The sequence below is a fragment of the Netta rufina genome (assembly GCF_964035555.1).
Source record: "Netta rufina genome assembly, chromosome: 2".
Classification (NCBI taxonomy): domain Eukaryota; kingdom Metazoa; phylum Chordata; class Aves; order Anseriformes; family Anatidae; genus Netta; species Netta rufina.
The window spans coordinates 154,825,271-154,845,887 of record NC_140124.1 but is presented as its reverse complement, the minus strand read 5'-3'; the positions used below and the strand labels follow the sequence as shown (position 1 = coordinate 154,845,887).

Sequence of the window (20,617 nt, the reverse complement as noted above, 5' to 3'; positions counted from 1 at the left end):
GTTCTGTTTTTCTGTTTGATTTTTATATGGACAGTGCACGTGTCCGAATATCTTCTCTTTTTAGATTGGTGTCCTCCATCCATCCATCCAAATCAGTTATTCTCTCTTTGTCCTCTTGAACTTCTTTTCTTTTTGAACCAGCTACAAGGAGTAAGACATTGCTTGATGGCTGAACGCAGGATCTACCCTTAGCACTTGATGGCTGTCTTTGATGCTAAACCAAAAAACACACCCAAACCCTCAAAACAAAACCCCAGTAATGTGTGATTGTTCTTATTGTACCCATTTCTTCTAGCCTTTATGCCTTAAAATCTGAAAGATAGAAATTAATATGCCTCTTAGCCCTTTCCTTAAGCTTCATATATTCTTCCTTTTACTTTTTTCACGCGTCAGGCTTCATAAAAACAGCAGTCTGTTGAAATTGCAGTGAGAGATTATCTTAGTCAGTCAGTAATTCAGCTCTGGGAAGCTCTGTGTGGCAGGGAAGCACCACCTCGAGCCCCATTTCATCGCCTGGTTGTGACATTTCCTCGTATTTCAAGTGTGCTTTAGGGTAGGAGAGAGAATGGATGTTACCTGTTTGGTTTTTGTTTCAAGTCGCTAGATAGGTTCACATACGCTAGGAAATTTTGTAAAAAAAGATATTCTGCTGGGCGTTTTTTAAATGAGAAAAGCCTAATTGCAACTATCACAAGCTAAAAACCTCAAGCTATGACAGGCAGTCTGAGGTGGTCGTGTAGTTTTGGAAACCCTTGTCGTCCAGATTCTTTGGCAATCCTTCACGTATATAGAAAAGTGACATCTACAAGAATTCTTTTAATTAAAGCTTCAGTCTCAGATAACTTTATTTTATTTTAGTCTAAACAACAAAAAAAATCTTGGTGTGAAGTTTGGAACATCAAGTATACCATGTGTATGTAGGTATTTATATCTCCACATACTTGGAAGGCATTGTTAGAAGGATACACAATCGCAGTAACGTAGATAAAATAATAAATCGCCTAAGCTGAGGTTTGGTTCTTTAAGAAAATGAGGTGAGGTCGAGCAAGGCTCTTCTGACTAGGGAATACTTCTGCAGAAGGGGAGATCTGAAGCATTGCTGATGAACTGGAGAGTAGTGTTGGCCTAAGCCACGACTGATCTCTCCTGTCTTAAGAAGGAAGAAGGTGCTTTGGAAGTATTGTGTCTTACATTGCAGCTGTTACCTTGCTTTAGATGCAACTTAAAATAAACATAAATAAAGAAAAAAGTAAGGTTAGTGTCTTTATCATGCTGATTGATGTCCTGATTCCTTTCTAGTTCCACCTTGGCTGTTGGTTTCATTTGGGAAAGGAAAGGAAAGAAACTGTATTGCTGGTGCTGTCTCAGCTTTTATTCAAATAACTAAAAAAGGAGTAGCAAGAGAAACCCAGTCAGTGCTTGCCTGAAGTGACAGTGGTTTTGTTGGGTCTGTAAGTGTGGAGTAGGGTAAAAATATAAAGGAGGCAAAGGCATCATCAATTCTTTCACTCATCATTGCTTTGAAAGAAAAATATTCTGTTCTTGTGACATAACATTTCTAAACAGGTCGTATTTCTTTATAAGCATAAGCAATTCTTTACTTTTTACAAGTGTGTTTTGTATTTTATTTCTTTTGTGGCACACTGAAGGGCAGTCTTTTAGCTTTATCTGACTCCATAAATTCTGTCTAGCCCAAGTTTGCATTGTTTTTTCCAACGTCTTCTCAAAACGTTGGTTCTTTTACATCTGCATACTATGCTGCTTAGAATTCATACTGAATATTTGGTCAGAGAAACAGAGTAAATAAACGTTGATCTGCTGTTAAGGAGGAAAGAACATTGTCTTTACCTCAAATGTTTTTTTTCTTGGAAATAACTGCAAATTGCACTTTTTATTTTGCAGACACTACAAGAAGCGTTGCCAAGGCCGGATGCGGAAGCACGTTGGGGACCTGTGTTTACAAGCTGGGATGTTGCAGGATTCCTTGGTGCACTACCACATGGCGGTGGAGCTGCTGCGGTCTGTAAATGATTTTCTGTGGCTCGGAGGTAGGATTAATTGATGATAGTGAATCAAATAGTTAGCTGCTAAAATCCAGAAAATGAAAGTACCTTCTATAACTTTCCTTCTGTGTTATGAAAAGTAGGAGCAGCTTTGGTGGCCAAAATCTGAATTTCAAGAGTGACTAAGAATGAAGTCAAAAAATTAATAAGAAATGAGAAAGAAAGGTGTTTCAGAAAACCTGCAATGCAAAATGTAATTTTGTAGTAAAGCTTTTTAAAAATATTTTTAAGAAAAGTGCTACTTTTTAATACTTTTTTTTTTTTTTTGAAAATATTTATTTTTTCAGTGGATAGTACAGATGATTTTGAAGTCTTTCCTGAGGTATTACTGTCGACTATTAGCCAAAGATTTTTGCCTTTACATCTACCAAAGCCACAAGTGTTTAACTTCCAGTGGTGTATCTTCCTTCTGCTTTGAACTTTCCCATTCTACTTGGAAATCCTTTTAGCTTTCTGTGTGCTTTGTGAATTACATATGAAAACTTTAACACCTTCTTCTTCTTTCCTCCTCCTCTTGCAAAAGGTTAGATGGCTCAGGATTCTTAAAGCACAAGAAAACTTCTCTACTTGTGTAGGGCATGAGGATATTTTAAGGCCCAGCTGTCGCATTATAAAATTATACTCCTAGAAATTACAATAATTGAGGTTGGGAGTGACCTCTAGAGGTCCCCTGCTCTGACCTGCTCAAAGCAGCCTGTCAGTCCAGTCCATTTTTTTATGTCCTTACTGCCCACCTCTCCACTTTGTATCTCATCAGTTTGGCTATAAAAATGCTACTGGGAGACTTGTCCAAGATATACCACACGCACTGCTTTCCTTTGTCTTTTGTTTCCTTTGTGATTTCTACTCAATAAATCGATGTTTCCTGTTCCCAGTCACCTCCCCGTTCTTCGTGTGCTTGGAAATGGCTTCCAGGAGTTTTAATAGCCTTGTCAGAGAGCTGAGATCGCCCTGCTTGTAGACCCCTGGTAGCTTCTTCTTGAAGATGGGTGTGATGTTTTCTTTTGTCTGTCATTAGAAACCTCCCCCTACTCAAGGTGGTAGAGGGCAGCTCCTCAGGTGCATCACATAAAAAGGACACTAAGTATCTCAGCCTTTTCCATGGCCTTTTTCACTCCTTTCCAATTAAAACATACTTTGTATTCATGTCAATTAACTCAGCTGCATGATAATTCACTTCTTGAAAGTGTCTCTACTAATTTGCTTTTTTTTCCTTTCCCTTTTATCTCTAGCTGCCCTCGAGGGGTTATGTTCAGCATCAGTCATCTACCATTACCCTGGTGGCACTGGAGGTAAAGTTGGATCTCGTAGGGCACAAGGAGGTTCTCTTTCTGCTGAGGCAGGCAACAGGCACAGACCAGGTAAGCACGGGATTTGGCTTTTATTCTGGGCTCTGAGCCTCAGGGCTCTGCTCCAGTTGTTGGTGCTTAGATATCCACACACAAATACACACTCCCCCCTTCACAAATACACACTCCCCCCTTATTCCTCTATTTTTCTATGCTTGTTCCTCCTTAAACTGCTTCTGTCCCTCCTTCTCCCTGCCTTTAGTCCATGCCCTGTATCTCCCATAAGAAGTCTTGCACAATCCCAAGGTATTTTTTTTCCTTTTGTCCTATAATCCACACCCTGGTAGGCAGTAACATCCCTTTGCCTGTTCAGGTGATGTGGAGAGCAGCTCAGGAAACCCAGCGAGATGAGATAACACCCCTGGACAGCTCTGTTGACTCCAGGTTATTGGGGTTCAGCTGTCACAGTTCCTCTGTGCTCTTTTGTGTTGAGCCTTTGATTGCATAACGAACACTTCACAAATGGTGCTCAGGCTCCTGAAAGCTTCTGGGACCTGCCAGGAGAGGCTGGCTAGGGTCAGGAAAAAAAAAAGCTGTACACAGCTGTACACTACAGTTTGTATGTGTGTATTTACGGGCTTCCACAATGCTGAAACAAACAGAAATTAGGTTTACGTGCTGGTTTAAATATTTCTGTGTGCAGTGAGATCAAAATCAAGTCCTTCCTTAAATAAATAATAATAACAAACCAAACTCCACCCATTTTGATTCATCTGTAAATCACAATGTAGTAAACATTTGCTTTGTATTACCTTTGATACATACTGTGTGTGTTGACACCAGATGATCTAGATAATAAAATTACCTTATTTAAGGAGAAAACACTAGCTTTGCAGGAAATATTTAGTGGTTAAAATCTGTCTGTTTGGTCCCATGACTTTTAAGTTTATTTTTTATTGCCTGCTAGGGTAAAATTTCCTGCAGTTATTAATCTTTCTCCACTTTTTAACAAATATTTAACATTATATACTGCAGTCTGTTACTGAAGTAGGTAACAAATAAGTCACAGCTATGAGAATGATTCAGTAAAATACGTTTGGGTGCATTACTGCTGCTTTTGTGCAAGATGTTTTATAGCTCATAGTCCTTCTGTCACTTCACATAACCAGATTTTTCAAAGGGCTATGAACCAAACATTAGCGTCAAGAAAAACTGATTACAGACTTTTGGTTATCCCTTGCAGATGAAAGTGTTACCATGTGGCCCACTAGATATTGTTCTCTAACACCAGTTATGATCTTTTAACGTTTTTGAGATCTGAAATGCTAACCTCTGTCTAGCCAAACAGCTGTTGCTGTGATGCTTTTTTTCCTCTACGGTTCTCCGAAAGTTTCTTTTCACTACCTTTTATTTGACCCCTCAGTGCCTTTCATTTCAAATCTCTGCAAGCCACCCCCTGGCTTATAATCTACTATATTTTAATTCATTTTTGGGGACAATAATTAATACGGAGAACTACTTCCAGTGTACCTCAGTCCAGATGCAGAAGGGCTTCCCAAATTCTAGACAAATCAAGAAATGGCATATGTGGAATTGGGCACTGAACTTGTGCCAAGTTTTGAGGGATGTAGATCCGAGAGGTACCTGGATTGCTTCCCGATGTGCCTGCCTGGAATCGCTCCTCTTCTTGTGCCTGTAGCTCAGCCTGGCCACAGCAGGGTTCCTTGGTACTATCTTAGTGCTCAGACCTGGTTGAGAGAAGCATCTTTGTCTTGAATCTTGTGGGATTTCCACCATTCTGAGACTTGAATGCCAAATTTTGGCTGGAGCACCTGGAGTGTAAAAGTCAATTTTACACTGGGAGTAGATTTTTACACCTAGAATGTAAAAGCAGATTTTGAATCTCTATTTCACCCTGAGACTGAGCAAACGAATTGAAGGGAGGTCCTTCCTCTCATGAAGCGTTGTTTTGAACTGCTTAACCCTCCGTCTTAATTTTACTGCTGTGCTTAATCAGCAAGGTGTTATCTGTCTGATAATCCTTCCGTGCAGCCGTCTTGTCTGCTGTTTTATGAGAACAGCCTGGCTCGGTGGCTTTTCTGCCTTTACTCAGTTATTCAGAAAATGTGATGGAGTGAAATTAATGGCAATCAAAAAGGGATATGTTGGGTACAGTTCTTTGAAAATGTTATCACAGAGTATTTTGTGAACTAAAGGAGCTCATACGGAGAGGTTTAAGCACTGCAGGACCTGAAATTAAAGTACCAGAGGATTGTGACAGGAACTTGCCAACTAAAACAAGAATGGAGAAAAAGCATTTGCCTTTAAATTGTACAGTGAAAATTCTTCAATTCTTTACGTGCTTCAGAATTAATTGCAAATATACAGGATTTTTTACCTTGTTTTTTTACAAAATGATATTTAACGTATTGTGACTACTTGAAGTGTAATTGGTAGTCCTTCAAAACAGGAACGATGATTCTGATACACTTTGTAATTTGGTTCAAGCCTGATGATCATTATAAAACATTGTAAGAGCTTATTCTGTTGGCTTTCTTGAAGGCTGAAAAAAAAATCAATTTTTGTTCCTCCTTTTAGGGGCACAAGAAGTTCTCATTGATCCAGGTACATTATTTTCATGCATGTTTCCGAAGTATTTTCCTTTTATTACTTGCATTTGTTTTGTATTTGTATAAGTAGTGGCTGCCACTTGCCAAAACCAGTCCTGATCCTCCTGCTTCAGGTTTTAGCTCAAAATCTTGAGGAAGCAAAGAGACTGTGAAGGGTAACCAGTACAAAATAAATGGTGTAATTCTATGATTGTGTCCCTGGAAAGTCTGATCAAGACTGTTCCTTCCCATGAGTAGTGAGGTTTTTAGAAATTTTTAATGGCCTGAATGGTTACATTTAGCCTTACACTGTTGTGGTACTCCTTCAATCATCACAAAGATTTTTGCAGTTAGCTTCCATAAAACACCCTAAAGCTTTAATTACAGGTGTTTGTGGTCTGATTCTTTTAAGGTTGACAGACGTAGAAAAAAGTTCTTTAGTGTTTGAGGATATAAATAACATATCTGAATATACAGAGCGAGTAGAAAGTATCTTTCACAATTTTTAACTGTCCATTAAAAGTTAGGTCCAGCTCTGAACCATGAAGATTCCTTTGCCATCCTAGTAAAGAAGCCTCATGGAGAAATAAATTACTGTCTAAATTTAGGCGTGTAATCGTACAGATTAAATAACACGTAAGGAGATACAGCGCCTTTCTAAACCTTAGATGGATGTCTTCAATTTTATTGTTAACTCTGCAATAAAATTGAATTCTAGAAATAAAATTTCCAGGTGCTTATTAATACCCCAGATTTCCTTGGCTTCTATTTAGATTCTTATCCCTTGTAGACGTGAAGATTCTCTCTGTCTCTTTCCTTCTTTCTTATATGAGAAAAGCAATTTTGTACTATTTTACTTGAGCCTCAGGTAGTTTTCTGTTTTAACATGGAAGGCTCAGATTGGGTGGCCTTTAGTTATGCTGCTGTAACAGTTGTTTTTCTGGGATTGGACATAGGGAAGAGAAGCATTTGTCTTAAATGATTGGAGGAGGAGATCACTGTTCTAATCATCAGTTTATAGAAGAACTTGTACATTTTTTGTGTGCGTGCTTTAGAAATAAAATTTGTAAGTAAAACAAAGAAAAACTCAGATTAAATTTGCATATCCAGATGTGGCTGTAATCGAATTTTAGCAGCCTAATATCTTATTCATAGCCTAAATACTCAGATACTTAAAACCTTAAAAGATTGAATAATTTGGTTATCTCCCATTTGCTGATTGGTGATTGAATCCATTTTTTTTGTTTTCCCTCTAACATGACATAGTAAAACAGAGCTAGCTAAAAAAGGTAGGGCAGGTATTCTTTGTGTATGCCTTGGTCAAACCTACAGTATATCCTAGTGTTGTCGTCGCTGTTTTTCTTAAATATTTACTACTTGCTAGAAGTCCTCCTGCTCATTTCTTCCCCTGTCCTGTTCTAGGCGCGCTGACTTCAAATGGTATAAATGCAGATACCAGCGCTGAAATCGGACGTGCCAAGAATTGCCTGAGCCCTGAAGACATCATAGATAAATACAAAGAAGCCATCTCTTACTATGGCAAGGTAATTCTACCTAGCTCTAAAATTTCACTGAAATTCCTGTATATAATGAAGTGTTGTGGTTTTTGGTTTGAGAGTATATTCTAAAGCATTACAGTTTTTACAAATTGCATTACACCTGCAATAGCAAGGCACTGAGTGAAATATTCACTGTGCCTGCTTGTACCTGGAGGTTTTGGATTAATTGTCCTAAATATTTAAAGCACTCTCAAGCAGAAGTATTGAATGTTGGGGAGGTTTGTTAACTATTAGGTATGTTTATAGTTTTTATTACATACCTCAGCAACTTTATGGATGCTTTTATGCATTGTGGGAGCTGAATGCAAGCTTATTTATTGTGCCTGCTGGAATGATCTCTGGGGAATTCAGGAGTTTATGAAGGGGTTGCTGATGATGGATGTGATTTTACAGGACTGTTAAGGGAAGCTTGTATTTAACGTGTGTGGTCATGAGGAAAGGACAAAGGAAAGGCCACGAGAAGGACAAACACTCATTTATGAGGATTTAGAAAATTAAATAGTTCTCAGCTCTACAGGAACTTTATTGGGGGATTTTTTGTGCAAATGTTCAGAGCTTAAGGTAGTAAGGTAGCTTAATATTTGCATTGGTAGTATAGTATAGAGGAAAAAATTTGATTTCATACTGTGATACGAGTAGCTCAATATCCTCATCAACACTAAAGCTGAGTTTAATTGCGTTATGATGTAGTTATATACGCTTTAATCACTTCTTCATTTCAGTTAGGCTTTGATTTTAGAAGTATCTTTAAAGATGAGATGTCATTCCCACACTTGTATTGAAGGGAGACTCTCCAAATGAGACAAGATAAATCATGTCCATGAGTTAATTGATGAGCAGAAGCAAGAGAATGTGATAGTTTGGGGGGCAGTTTCACCAATACAGCAGTAATCCTCAAGTATGTATTCAGCTTTTTATGTTACCTTAAGTTGCTCATCTAGCAAGGATATGATTTCTTTAAATTTTGGACTTTGTTTTGGGGAGGTTATTTATATTTTGATTATAATCATATCTGGTATGCTCTCAGCAAGTAATAATAAGCTTCACTTGCAAATAACAAAGAACTTTGCCTTGGGACTGAGCTGTGGCTGTTCAAGACAAGTTTATTTAGCTGTTGTCTAAGCCCTACAGGCAGAACAGCTCTCAGCTGTAATGCTGAGGAAGCAGTACTTTCTACACATTTTTTGATGTCATCACTAAGCATAAAAAACTTTCACATCAGCTTCTCAAATGGATTCGATCTCCCACACTTCACTTTTGCTGATGTCTCGAGCACTTAAGGAAGGAAGATGGATCTGTGCTTCTCTGGAGCTATTTCTGTGTTTCATTCAGGGCTTTATTTCCCCCCATTAAGCTCCAAACATACAAGACTTTAAGTTAAGCAGGAGATTCACACGTCCAATATGGGCACTGTTTGGGGAAATAACGAGATCAGATTGTTTGTCTGGAAGATTGCCTGTGATGCCTGAGCTCAAACGGATCAATGCACCTCTGTGTTGTTTCTGGCTTTTCTTAGGCAAGCTGCGTAATGAAAATAAAACATTAATTTACAGAAAACGGTATCAGCTAGATATTAGAAGACTTGGAATGGTTTGTAATTCACCTGTGATCAATGATACTGCTTTAACTAAAGAGAAAATCGATGGAGTAAAAACTACAGTTCTGTTGGTACAGCTTCCTCTGCTATATAATACATTTTGTGATCAGTAGAATAGACAAAATAAATCCCCCATTTACCTTGATAGAACAGTTTTAGGTGGTGAAGAGTAATTGTAAAACTGACCTGCCTATTACCAGCCTTGAGCTTATAGAGGTATTATCCTGTGCAGGTCGAATCTGTTACTTTCTTGTAGACACACACCATGTGTATGAGGTTACCTAAATTGATGCCCATATTCCCAACTTTTCTCCTCATCTGAACTCAAAGACTTGAAGCTCTGTGGTGTCTGAAAATAATAAAAAAGAGGGAAAAGGATGAAAACTGTTGTTTTGCATAATTACGTTTCAGATGGCACCTTAATTTTCACTTGGGCACATATTGATAGTTTAAGTGTAGTCACTAGCGTTAGGGAATTGCTGGGGTTTGGAAGCTGTGACAGCTGATTTACGTGCTGGGGAGAAATACTTATCAAATCTAACAGGTGCCATACTTAATATTATTTAAACTTTCTCTCTCCAAGTACAAGAATGCTGGTGTGATTGAACTGGAAGCCTGCGTGAAGGCAGTGAGAGTCCTCGCAATACAGAAGAGGAGCATGGAAGCCTCTGAGTTCCTTCAGAATGCAGTTTATATCAATCTTCGTCAGGTATGTGCACAACATCCCATGACTTTCCCGTTCCTGTTGGAGAGGTTACACTCAGATGTTAAAATTACAGAGATTTAGGAGACTCCAGTTTCATTTCTGTATCACAGATGTGGAAACCATCTACTACTTGCTTCTCAGTGGGACTTCTGATGGTTTTCATCTCTCTGAGACTGCTTTAAGAAGGTCTTTACAACTCATTTAAAAATAGGAGGACTTAGGTTGAGATAAGAGACTCTAGCAGTTATTTTCTCTCCTGAAGACAAAACGTGCCATTCTTATTCTCTTGAGTTGTTGTGCTAGGGAAAAATAGCTGCTTAAGGCAGATCTCCTGCCTTGGATTTCTTTCTTGATTGTATCTTGTTTAATGAAACTAGGAATGGCCTTTCACAGAGTGAGCTTAGAGTATAACTGTATTGTTACTCAGTTGAGTTTTTGTTGTGCAGTGCTGTGTCTGGGTAATGCCAAGTCAGAAAGGAATTCAGAGGGGGAAAAAAAAAAAAAGTATTTGGAACTGTGAGAAAAATGGGGAGCATGGGGAGGAGAAAATTAGGCGTAGACCTTTTCACTTCAGGGAAGACTTGAAAATGTTTATTTGTAATCACAAAACTGGCTCTATAACACAATTCCTGCAGAGATTATCCAGAGCCTCTCCAGTCTGAAATGAAGACGGTGAGTTTTGGTGAGCTCACTCTCATACTGAGAAGCTGATGCTCAGTACTACAACAGAACAAGATATTATCAGTGTCTCATGCTTGGTGTAACTGGTTACCAGAAAAAAACGTAAAAAAATCAAACCAAACTGGTTTGGTGGAAACAATTCATAAAAAAAGAAATGTTACATTTCTTACTATTTTTCCTCTTTTGCTCATTGTGTCTTGGTAAAACCAGCAGTTGAAATCCACACCACTGAGCTAAAGCCCAGATTGGGACAGCAAATTTATAAGGGGGGTACAATAATTTCTTCAATTTGTAGATAATCTTTTGCTTATTAAATCTGTACAATGTCTCAATTTTTTTTCTAACCAAAGAAGAATGAAAATTTAATTAGTTAATCAACTATCATATAAATCATCAATTTTGTCACAGGGTGTCTTAACTGCTGCAATCTTTGCCTTCCCCTTAATTCTCCAGTGGCTTAAACTGGCAGCTCAGTAGCCTTTCATGCACGCTGTTGTGGCAGGATTTTTGTGAAGCTCCTGAGCCAGTAATTTTCCCTTTTTTTTTTGTTGTTGCGTTGTCATTTGCTTGGCCTGCAAGCTTGGGTATTGCTCTTAGGTTGTGTTGATTAAGGGAGCAATTATTATTATGAGAATCACTTGTTCTCCTCCCTCTTCTCACTGATGCTGTAACTTGAAGTTTATATTAGAGGAAAAAAAAAATAGGATTAACTTTACTAACTGGCAAAGTCTATAAAGGCATTTAAGTAGCTGCTAATAATTACCTTGTAATAAACATGCACAAAGCTCGGCAGCTGCTCAGAATGCAGCCCCTGTCCTGATCAAAGCTCGCACCAGCCAGCTCTGTAGTGTCACAACCAGAAACAATTCAGGGATTGAGCAGGTCCTGATGAGAAGGACGTAGTGAGAAAGCACGGCGAGAAGGCATCGTCACTTCTGTCACCTGCTGCGTTGGAGAGAACAATCAGAGAAGGGCATCCCGGAGGCCCTGCTGCTTATCTTAGTAGCTAGCTGCTCTCTCCGTCTTTCTGCTTTGTTTTTTCCCTAAAGGAACTTTGAACTTGATGTATGGCAGCTGTTTGACCCCACAGATAAATCTCTGTGCACGTACACACTATAAATGCCCCGTCTCCCACTGTCTGGGAAACCTTGAAATAAAAATGGGGAATACTGTGTATTTTTGTCATAGCTCAGTCTGAATTTAGGGAGCTAATGCAGGGAGTGTTTGCATCATGTGGGAGATGAAGCCAGATGGTGATGGTACTCAGCAGGATACGTTCTGGGAAAGAAACAGGTTAAATTTTGATACTAAGGAGCATGATCATTTTTTTTTTTTGCTTCTCAAGTGGTATTCAGTGATTCTTTTGGAATCATATTAGTAGTTCAGAGTAGTATTTATTGTATTAGAAATACTCTTTCCCACTGTATATTCCTTTCTGCACCATATGCCTGATTATCCCTTGGCCATTTCCTGATGTCAGCTGTCAAATCATGGTGATGCCCCTCTGGAAGCGTTTTATATGACAGGTTCTTCAACAACAACACGTCACTGTGATGATACTGGGTTATCCAGTGCTGAGAACTAACCTTAAACTGCCTTGATTTCAGTCAAGGATGACATAACTCATCATTCATCATACGATCATATCTGCTGTTTTGTCATTTTCTCAGGTGGAAATGTTTCTGAAGCAGTATTAAGATGTGAGTAATGGGATCTTGCCAGTGTTGGGGGATCAGTTTTCCATATAGGACGGTGTGGCTGGGAATTATATTTCTGCCTTTTCAGGATTTATTGTGCACAGCATGGAAGCAGATAACAATTGTACTTCTAATTTGGGCTGACCTGAAAGAGGAGTCGTCTTAAGTTAGAGAAGCAAAGTGGGGGCTGTGTCTTTCTCTTGCAGGTAGGCAGAACGTCAGCACAACTAACGGTAGGCAAAAAAACACCTCAAAATATAAAGCGTGTGCCTCTGATGTGAAGGAAAACTGATTTCTTTCCACATATATCCAGTCTCCTGAATTGTAAAATTCAGGCCTGTCTGGTAAAATAACGTAACTGGTGTTTTCTGATGGTAGGAGAGCTCCAGGGCCATAAGACTTCTCGTTGCATCCAGTTGTGAGGAATGAATTGTAACTGCCAATTACAAAGAAAGTGAGGTTATAGAAGCTTCTTTGAATGTAGCAAGGAATAATTAACCCATGTAAAAAGCTTCCCTCTTTAAAGCTTGTCTTAAAACTGTGGGCTCGGCTGCTTGGATAGTGAAGTACAGCCTTCACAGCTGTGGGTGCTAACTCGGTTTGTTACAACAATCAAATGAAAATGAACCAGGTTGAAAAGAAGCTGTGCCTCACATGTTGGCTATCTCACATCCATGGAGTATCTTTCACAAATCTATAAGGCCAGGAAAGATGTTGTCTGCTGAACCCTGCTGCAATCTTCCCCAAATTAATTATTTGTTGTGTTTGCGTGGGATTGTTTTCTTCTTTCTTTTAAGCCCCTAGGTGGTAACACTGAACTATTTATGCCCAGGGAAAATGCAGCCTTGCTATCTTTGTTGCCAGGAAGAAACATGATTTCCTGCAACTGCAAGAAATGGTTGAGTAGCTGTATGGACAGCCATTGAGCCACAAGCTAGGGAAGTGTTAAAAACTTACTCAAACAGGACAAAAATAAAACTTGCAGAGCATTTTTTATCTGCTAGCTGTTCCAGTTAGCGAGTGCTCATGTTCATCTAAAGAGCTATCGTGGCCCTTTCTCTTCCTATCTTAAACTTCAGTTTCCATAGTATGTGAACACAGATTTCATATTTGAGAAATCGTTTTGATAATTTATTTAAGCTTTTCTAACTGCAATACTTGATCCGCTCATGCCCCTTTCAATTCTGCTGCCATTTTTTGATTTTCTAGCTTTTAAAAAATGACACAAATAGGGAAAAGAAGAAGAAAAAAGTTGGAGCAGCTTCTCAGCTAGAGTAGGTGAACTTAATGTAACACCTCACGTTCTTTCCAGATGCTAGCTTTTGGGGATTCTGATAAACTGCATTAAAATTGATCTGTGTCATACTTTTGTGCCTTGTTTTCCTTCCAGCTGCATTTATTGATGGTTTTCAGCTTGGTGCAGTTGCCTTTTCACAACTGCAGTTACAGGGTTGGTCTGTTACGTGGCTGGCTTTGTTTCTGCATTGTGCATTAGCTTGTGTTGTCAGGTCTGATGGAAATATCAATTTCAGCTTCAAAAACTGTCCAAAACCACCCCAAAGCATTTGCTAGTCTGTCTATGTCTCTTAATCTTTTGACCTACTAGGATTTGAGCTATCAGATAAGGTCATGGTGCGCCCTGAAAACTCCAAGTCTCTTTGGGCCTTTTTTGGTCCTATCCCTGTGCCTAAAATTAGTAGTGACTTGTGAAAACAGATCAAATTTTTGTAATTCTGTCAGGATTTACAGGACTAAAAACATTTCGATATTTCGTAAAACCTAATAATTTCTGCAAAATTTACTAGCGTGGCTGGTATCTTTTGACTTTGTAAGTCTTGAAGTATCTGAATTTAAACAGAATTCACAGATTGATGCTTTGAATTTTGCAATAAGAGTGGCAGAAATAGTGTTTCTTGTCCATTAGTGCTATTTTTGTATGAACTTTGTGCGTTCCTGTAAAGCTGCTAACCTATTTTCAGGAATAATTCTTAGTAATGGGAAATATTTTGTAATGCTTTTGGTTGTGCGTGTTGGATGTTGTGCACTAGATGTCAGCATGGATCCACTTTCAGGACTCATTAATGCTTGTTGCTGGAACGTAGACATGAAGTAGCTGATAACTTTGAGACTCTTGCAGAAGTTTCTTCTTTTGCATAGAAGAAATAGAGCATGCCAGGGTGAAGGAATGATTACCTGGGACTTGTGCCAGCATATTTACGAGCCACAGTGTGTGTTGGTAGTTCCTTACCAAGTTTGTATGAACTTTAAGCTTAATGACACTTAACCTTTCACTAAATTCTACCTCGCTAGTTGACAGTCTGCATATGTATGGTATCATGCACTGCATATTTTGTGGTTGACAAGATTAGAGACTCATAAAAATCGAGGCATTAAGTTTCTTTGCTTTCATAGCCTGAGATTTCAAGATCAGCTATCAGGTTTTCTCTTAAACTGGTGAAGACACTTCACTTGGTAAATCAATTGAGTTTGGTCGTGGTGTATTTTGTGTTCTTACCATGCACATGAGTATCATGACAAATATCATCCCTAAAATACGGAGCTGGTTAGGTATGTTTGACTGCTTTGACTACTTATTTGTTAGTACAAATGACAAGTTAATAAAGAAATGCATCTTCACTGTTTTCGGTAGCAGTTGAACTTGAAGCAAGTGTAGATTTTCCTGGCAGTAGGAGCTGCCAGGACTGGCTATGTGCGAACTCGCTGGCCTTCTGGGCTGTTGGAGTTGCCTGCTACATTTCCCCCTGCCACTTTTTTTTTTTTTTCTGTTACTCAGATATATGCTTTTTTAAAATTATTAAAACCAATTATTTCCTATTTTCCCTTTAAATTTCAGCTTTCAGAAGAAGAAAAAATCCAGCGTTACAGCATTCTTTCCGAGCTGTACGAGCGTATTGGTTTTCACCGCAAATCCGCTTTTTTCAAGCGTATAGCAGCGATGCAGTGCGCTGCTCCCAGCATCCCAGAGCCTGGCTGGAGGGCGTGCTACAAACTGCTTTTGGAAACTCTCCCTGGCTATAGCTTATCCTTGGATCCTAAGGATTTCAGCAAAGGTTAGTGTCGCTGGGAAAGTGTGTGTTTGCTAACTAGGTCACTCAGTTGGCTTTCTGTAACTCATTTCCTTGAGATATTTCAAATAAAACTCAAATCCTTTACCTATCTGTCACTAATTGTGGCAAATAAAGCAGTTCTTTTAGCAGCACCTTTACTTTTTGCTGCTGCTGCTTCCAGTAGTTTGAATTTCTGAGTGCCACTGCTGAACGTCTTGCTGAATTCATCTGCCTGCAGCAAATGCGTTTTATTAGTGAGAGCTTCCCTTCCACTGTTTCAAAAATGTCTTGTGATGATACATTTCTCAGTACAGAACAGGTCATGTTTTATGTCTATAGCTATTTTTCAATTAGCTGCCTCTGACTTGTGTCTCAGAAATTGTATTCCTCTGGGTATTTGTTGGCTTTTATTTGAAGAATAAAAGATTCTTTTACGTCTTTATATATAGACACATATACATTATATACAGGTATAATTACAAGCATGTACGTACTTTATATTATATATTTATTTATATATTATATATATATATATATATATATATATCTGTATCAATGTCACATTCTTCCACAAGTTAAATTGGTGTGACATTATCTGTAAGACTAGCTCTTGGTTAAGACATTTAAGCAATTTTTAGATGCTGTATATTTTTAAAGTTGCTATTTTTTTTGCATTTATTTAAAAAACAAACACCACCCAAACCAGCCTGCAACAAGTAACTGTTCTTGTTGCTGTTAAGTACTGTGTTCTCCGAGTTTTTTTTAATGTCTGCTGTCCTTTTTTAGGTAAGCTATATTTGAACATTTTTTAATTTGGCATCAATGTTATCTAAAGCTGTATATAAAATAATCATTTTTAAAAAGTCTTTATGTTAATATACTGCACCACATTTTCCCTGTAAAAGAAGAGACAGATAATGTGCTGCTTGGGAACTTGGGAGTCCTGAGCAAGCTTTCCTGGGTTGCCCAAAATCTCGAATTCTTTTTGTGTAGTGTTTGTGAGCATTCACTTAATGATGTTGCTGCGGGAGTGGAGCAGCAAACAGGGGCTGAACATCAACGGAAAAGGCAGTGAGGTTCCCTAGTAATAAGACTGAACTGGTTTAAATAAGAATAAACTGCAGCTGGAAGATTCTTCTCCCTTTTGTGCAAATTCACTGGCTATCAACTGTTGAGATTCCAGTTTGAAGACTGGTGTGGGTTTGTTTTGGGTGGAAAATTTGTAGAAATTTTGCGAGAACTGTCTGTTAAGGAAAAAAAGATGATTGGTGTTTATCTTTCATTTTTACCTTGCCTTTATGTTGCACTGAAGTGCTTTGTCAGGTTTTACCCCTAAAAATTGTCAGATCTTGCCCTGGCTATTGCAGAAACATGGAAGGATTACTGCAAATTGTAAGCAGTGCTTGGTAAGAATGGCATTTCACGTGTGAAAAATAACCTCATGTTGATATAAACAATAAAAAACTCCTTAAGATTTGGTTCAAGGAATTATTTCTAGAAAAGTTAGCCAACTGCTGAAGGGTAGTACTACAAAGAAGACTGTTTAGAAGTTTATGAAGTATTGCACATCTTAGAATGTGTGTTATTTAACGATTACTGCTTTTGCTTGCTACTGATCATAGAACCACAGAATGGTTTGGGGTGGAAGGGACCTTAAAGCCCATTTAATCCCAACCCCCTGCCATGGGCAGGGACACCTCCCACCAGCCCAGCTTGCCCAAAGCCCCATCCAGGCTGGCCTTGAGCACCTCCAGGGATGGGGCATCCACAGCTTCTCTGGGCAGCCTGTGCCAGGGCCTCACCATCCTCTGAGGGAAGAATTTCTTCCAAATATCCGATCTAAATCTCCCTTTTTTAGTTTAAAACCATAACTCCTTGAATGACCTAAAAGCAGGTTAAGTTTCATAAAAAAAAAAAAGTGTACTGAATATTACATTTTCAAAAGAAAGCCTACGTTATGATGCACTGCTTATTGTTCTCATAGAAACCTGGCAAATTTGAAATAATTTGTGGTCTGAAACTTAGTTTTTAAGACTAATAATAGTCAGGAGATGTGCCTCGTGTCCTGTAGTCTAGGGCTTTTTTTATCTGACTTTTAAAGGTGAGGAAAGTATTGGGAGAAAATTTTTTGCTTGATCCTTGGAGAGATTTAGGAAGTACTGAATTTAGATGAAAGTGAAGTTTCTGTCTTAAATCTTGAATGAATTTCTTGTTTGAAGAAGTTAAAAATTGTATATTGCATTATTTTTTCTTTATGAGAAGTGTTAACTTCATTTTCTCAGTTCTAATGATAAATTTAGTCAATAGGCAGGCATATGAAACAAAAATTGCTTTATGTTCAAATATACAACAAACCCAAAGCCCCTATTTTTCCTACTGTTTTGAGTCCAAGCTTTGGGTTCTGTAATTATTGGTTCTGTTGGGTGATTTAAATCTAAGTATCATTAAATTGCTGCTTAGAATATACAGAAAACCAAATCTGATTGTTTTTTGATGACTTCTAGCTTAAAAATTGCTTATTTTGTAGGAACTCACCGAGGCTGGGCTGCAGTACAGATGCGGTTGCTTCATGAACTCGTGTACGCCTCCAGGAGAATGGGCAATCCTGCGCTGTCTGTCAGGCATCTGTCCTTCCTTCTCCAGACCATGCTGGATTTTCTTTCTGACCAAGGTATGATTTTAAAAAAGAGGAGAGTTTCCTGCATTTTCTTCAGTCCTACAGTCAAATAACGTGACTTTGTTTTGAAGTATGCTTAATTTGAGAAGTAGAGGAGAGGACAGAAGTTAGAGTTCTGTTTGATGGCAATCAATCAAGCATACAGCGTTATTAATTTTAAATATTGCAGTGTCCTGACCTTGATATGTAGCAGCTAAAAGAAAACTTTTTAAAATGTTTTCCCTCTGCTGATTGACTGCCTCAAGCCTAATGCTCAGTTTCCTCTGTAAATATTTGGTGTATGATTGGAGGGCTTAATTTGGGATGTGTGGATGTGGTGCTAGGGACGTAGCTTAGTGATGGGGCTTGGCAGGTCAGCTTGTTGGTTAGACTTCGATGGTCTTTGAGGGTCTTTTCCAATCTAGAAGATTCTCTGCTAAAGAAGCCCTTGAAGGAAGTAGGCACAGTCATTGTCCCTGTGTTCATGGCAATGAATTTGTAGCAGCTGAACAAGATGGAATTGAGTTGAGCAGTTGTTTTTCCTCCTTTCTTCTTTAGTAATGTGCAAATGTCTCTTTTTGGTGACTCCTGCAACCAAGAATTTTGTTGGCAGGCTTCAGCTTTTTGCCTATTCACAAATTCCTTTGTTAATTTAGTGGCTCAAATCAGTAATGGAGAAAGGAGAGGAACAGAGAGGAGCTGGTGGAATAAATTATCTGCCTCTCTGTAGGTCGTATTTGCTGTTGAAAAGGTCTTTGGGTTTTCCTGGGCTCTTCCATGAAGCTTCATTGATTTATGTATGGGAAACTTCACTTAAGAAAAGGCTTTGAGCAGTTCCACAGATGTCCACATGTTGTTGCTAATCCCAAATCCTAAAAAGTTCCTAAAAACAACATTTTTTTTGTATTTGCCACGAGGTTTTGAATCTCATGAATGTTCTGTGTTTCAATTTCCTCTGTATGGAAAAAAAAAGCTGAAATTCAAGTCTTTCTCGTCTTCAAACATTGCATGTCTGAGTAAAGCTTCATAAGATCTTAACTCTGATGTTTACCGTCTTTGAAAAATTAAAACTCAGTGTTTTCCAAAACGTTTGAAATGTAGCTGAATCTTTTTAGCCATTTCTGCTGAAGGGGTCCAAAATAGAGCTCGCTATTGTGTTTGAAATCTTTTGCTGATAGTGTGGTGCTCAGGCATGGTGAGTATTCCAAACTAGAGTACCAGGGAGCACCAGAAACATATTTCTGGATTGTAACTTTTTGGTTAATTCTTCTGGGACTGTTCTTGTGTGTTATCGTGCAAGGGTTCATTTAGCATAGAAAATTATTGTGCATTTATAGTGTTTTTTTTTCTTCCATTATTATTAGGCAAAACAAACCAAAGAACCCCCCTTGAACCATGGATTGTAGTAAAGGACTAAAGCAAGATGCTTTGGATGCATAAAATTTTACTACTTACTGCTTATTTAAAGTCTGTGAACGTTTTCTATTATATCATGAACTTCTTACAAAGTGTTATTTTAAGATATAACTAGTATTCTTCTCTGATAATCATGACTGAAACTTCAAGGTTTTCTTTACCAAATAAAGGTTTCATTATGAAATTGAAATAACACGGTAGCACCAGGGAATACTAAGATTTTAGTATTATTCTCTATGGAAAGTTGCCACGTTAGAAGTTAAGAGGCAGAGGAAAATTCACTCTTTTTAAAATGAATTTTTTACCCAGAACGATTTTTTTCTTAAATAAAACACACTTCCTATTTTTAAAGCTTTTAAGTGAGGATACATGTTAAATCCTATGCTTATATTTAAAATTCAGAATTTGCAGGTCATCATCTTTAAAATAAAACCAATGGAAGTGAGAACTTTAAACTGGAAGGAAGTTACCAGGCAAAGTTTTGGTACTGGGACATAATGTAAGCCTTTTATGTCAGAGGATTTGCTCCTTGTAGACACAGAAAATGAATATTGGCTCATTCTATCTTCTTAATCTACTTCTGTTCATTTACTGCTTCAGCTGAAGTTGAGAAACTGGGATTTCAGCAGACAGAAGAATTTGATTTCTTTCCGCTTCAAGTCGAATTTAAGAGGATGAGATTTTGTATTTGTAATGAAAAATCTCATTAGGAGCTCTTGCTTCTATTCACAGAACACAAATGCATTGTCTAATAGTCTGTGTTTAAAACAAAGCTTTCTTGTATTTGAATTAATTAAATGCCACTGATAATTATTTTAAGAACGCAATTTTTGTGTATATTTACTGGAACTACAATTTCCAAGCATGCAAATCCAAGTAACAGTATCATCAAATAAATGGGAGTTATCAGAGTCTGATTTAAAATTAAGCTATTTAGTTACATAAATCTGTAAAATGCAATCGTCTGGTTAGCAAAAAGAGGTACCAAACTCTGCTGTAAAGCTCTGTGATCTCCAACCATTATGTTTTAATGTTAACAACCCCTCGAGAATCACTTCTTTCAATAAGAATTAAAATGTGCAGTTGCGGAGTTGCTTGGAATTAAATCCATCTCTTTTGCATAACACTTTTTGAAACATTAATGCCACGTACAGCTCACGCTGAATTTAATTTGTGTGAGGTCAGATACCTGAAAAACAACATTTTCTGGCGGATTTTTATTGATTCTGATAGTATCCATAGTACTTAGAAGGACTGCAATTTATACTGCGAACAA

At 38.1% G+C, this 20,617-nt stretch overlaps 1 protein-coding gene across 3 annotated transcripts in view; it reads left to right on the top strand.

Annotated features, from left to right (window-relative positions):
* TRAPPC9 (trafficking protein particle complex subunit 9) overlaps positions 1-20,617 on the top strand; it is a 451,894-nt gene that overhangs the window by 7,551 nt on the left and 423,726 nt on the right. For 2 of the 3 annotated variants that reach the window (XM_084281390.1, XM_084281392.1), the window contains exons 3-9: positions 1,903-2,048; positions 3,296-3,424; positions 5,951-5,977; positions 7,384-7,505; positions 9,701-9,826; positions 15,056-15,272; positions 17,797-17,940. In XM_084281390.1, the coding sequence (XP_084137516.1) occupies positions 1,903-2,048; positions 3,296-3,424; positions 5,951-5,977; positions 7,384-7,505; positions 9,701-9,826; positions 15,056-15,272; positions 17,797-17,940 (911 nt within the window). The remainder of the gene's footprint in view (positions 1-1,902; positions 2,049-3,295; positions 3,425-5,950; positions 5,978-7,383; positions 7,506-9,700; positions 9,827-15,055; positions 15,273-17,796; positions 17,941-20,617) is intronic. The other variant, XM_084281391.1, reaches the window with a different exon arrangement.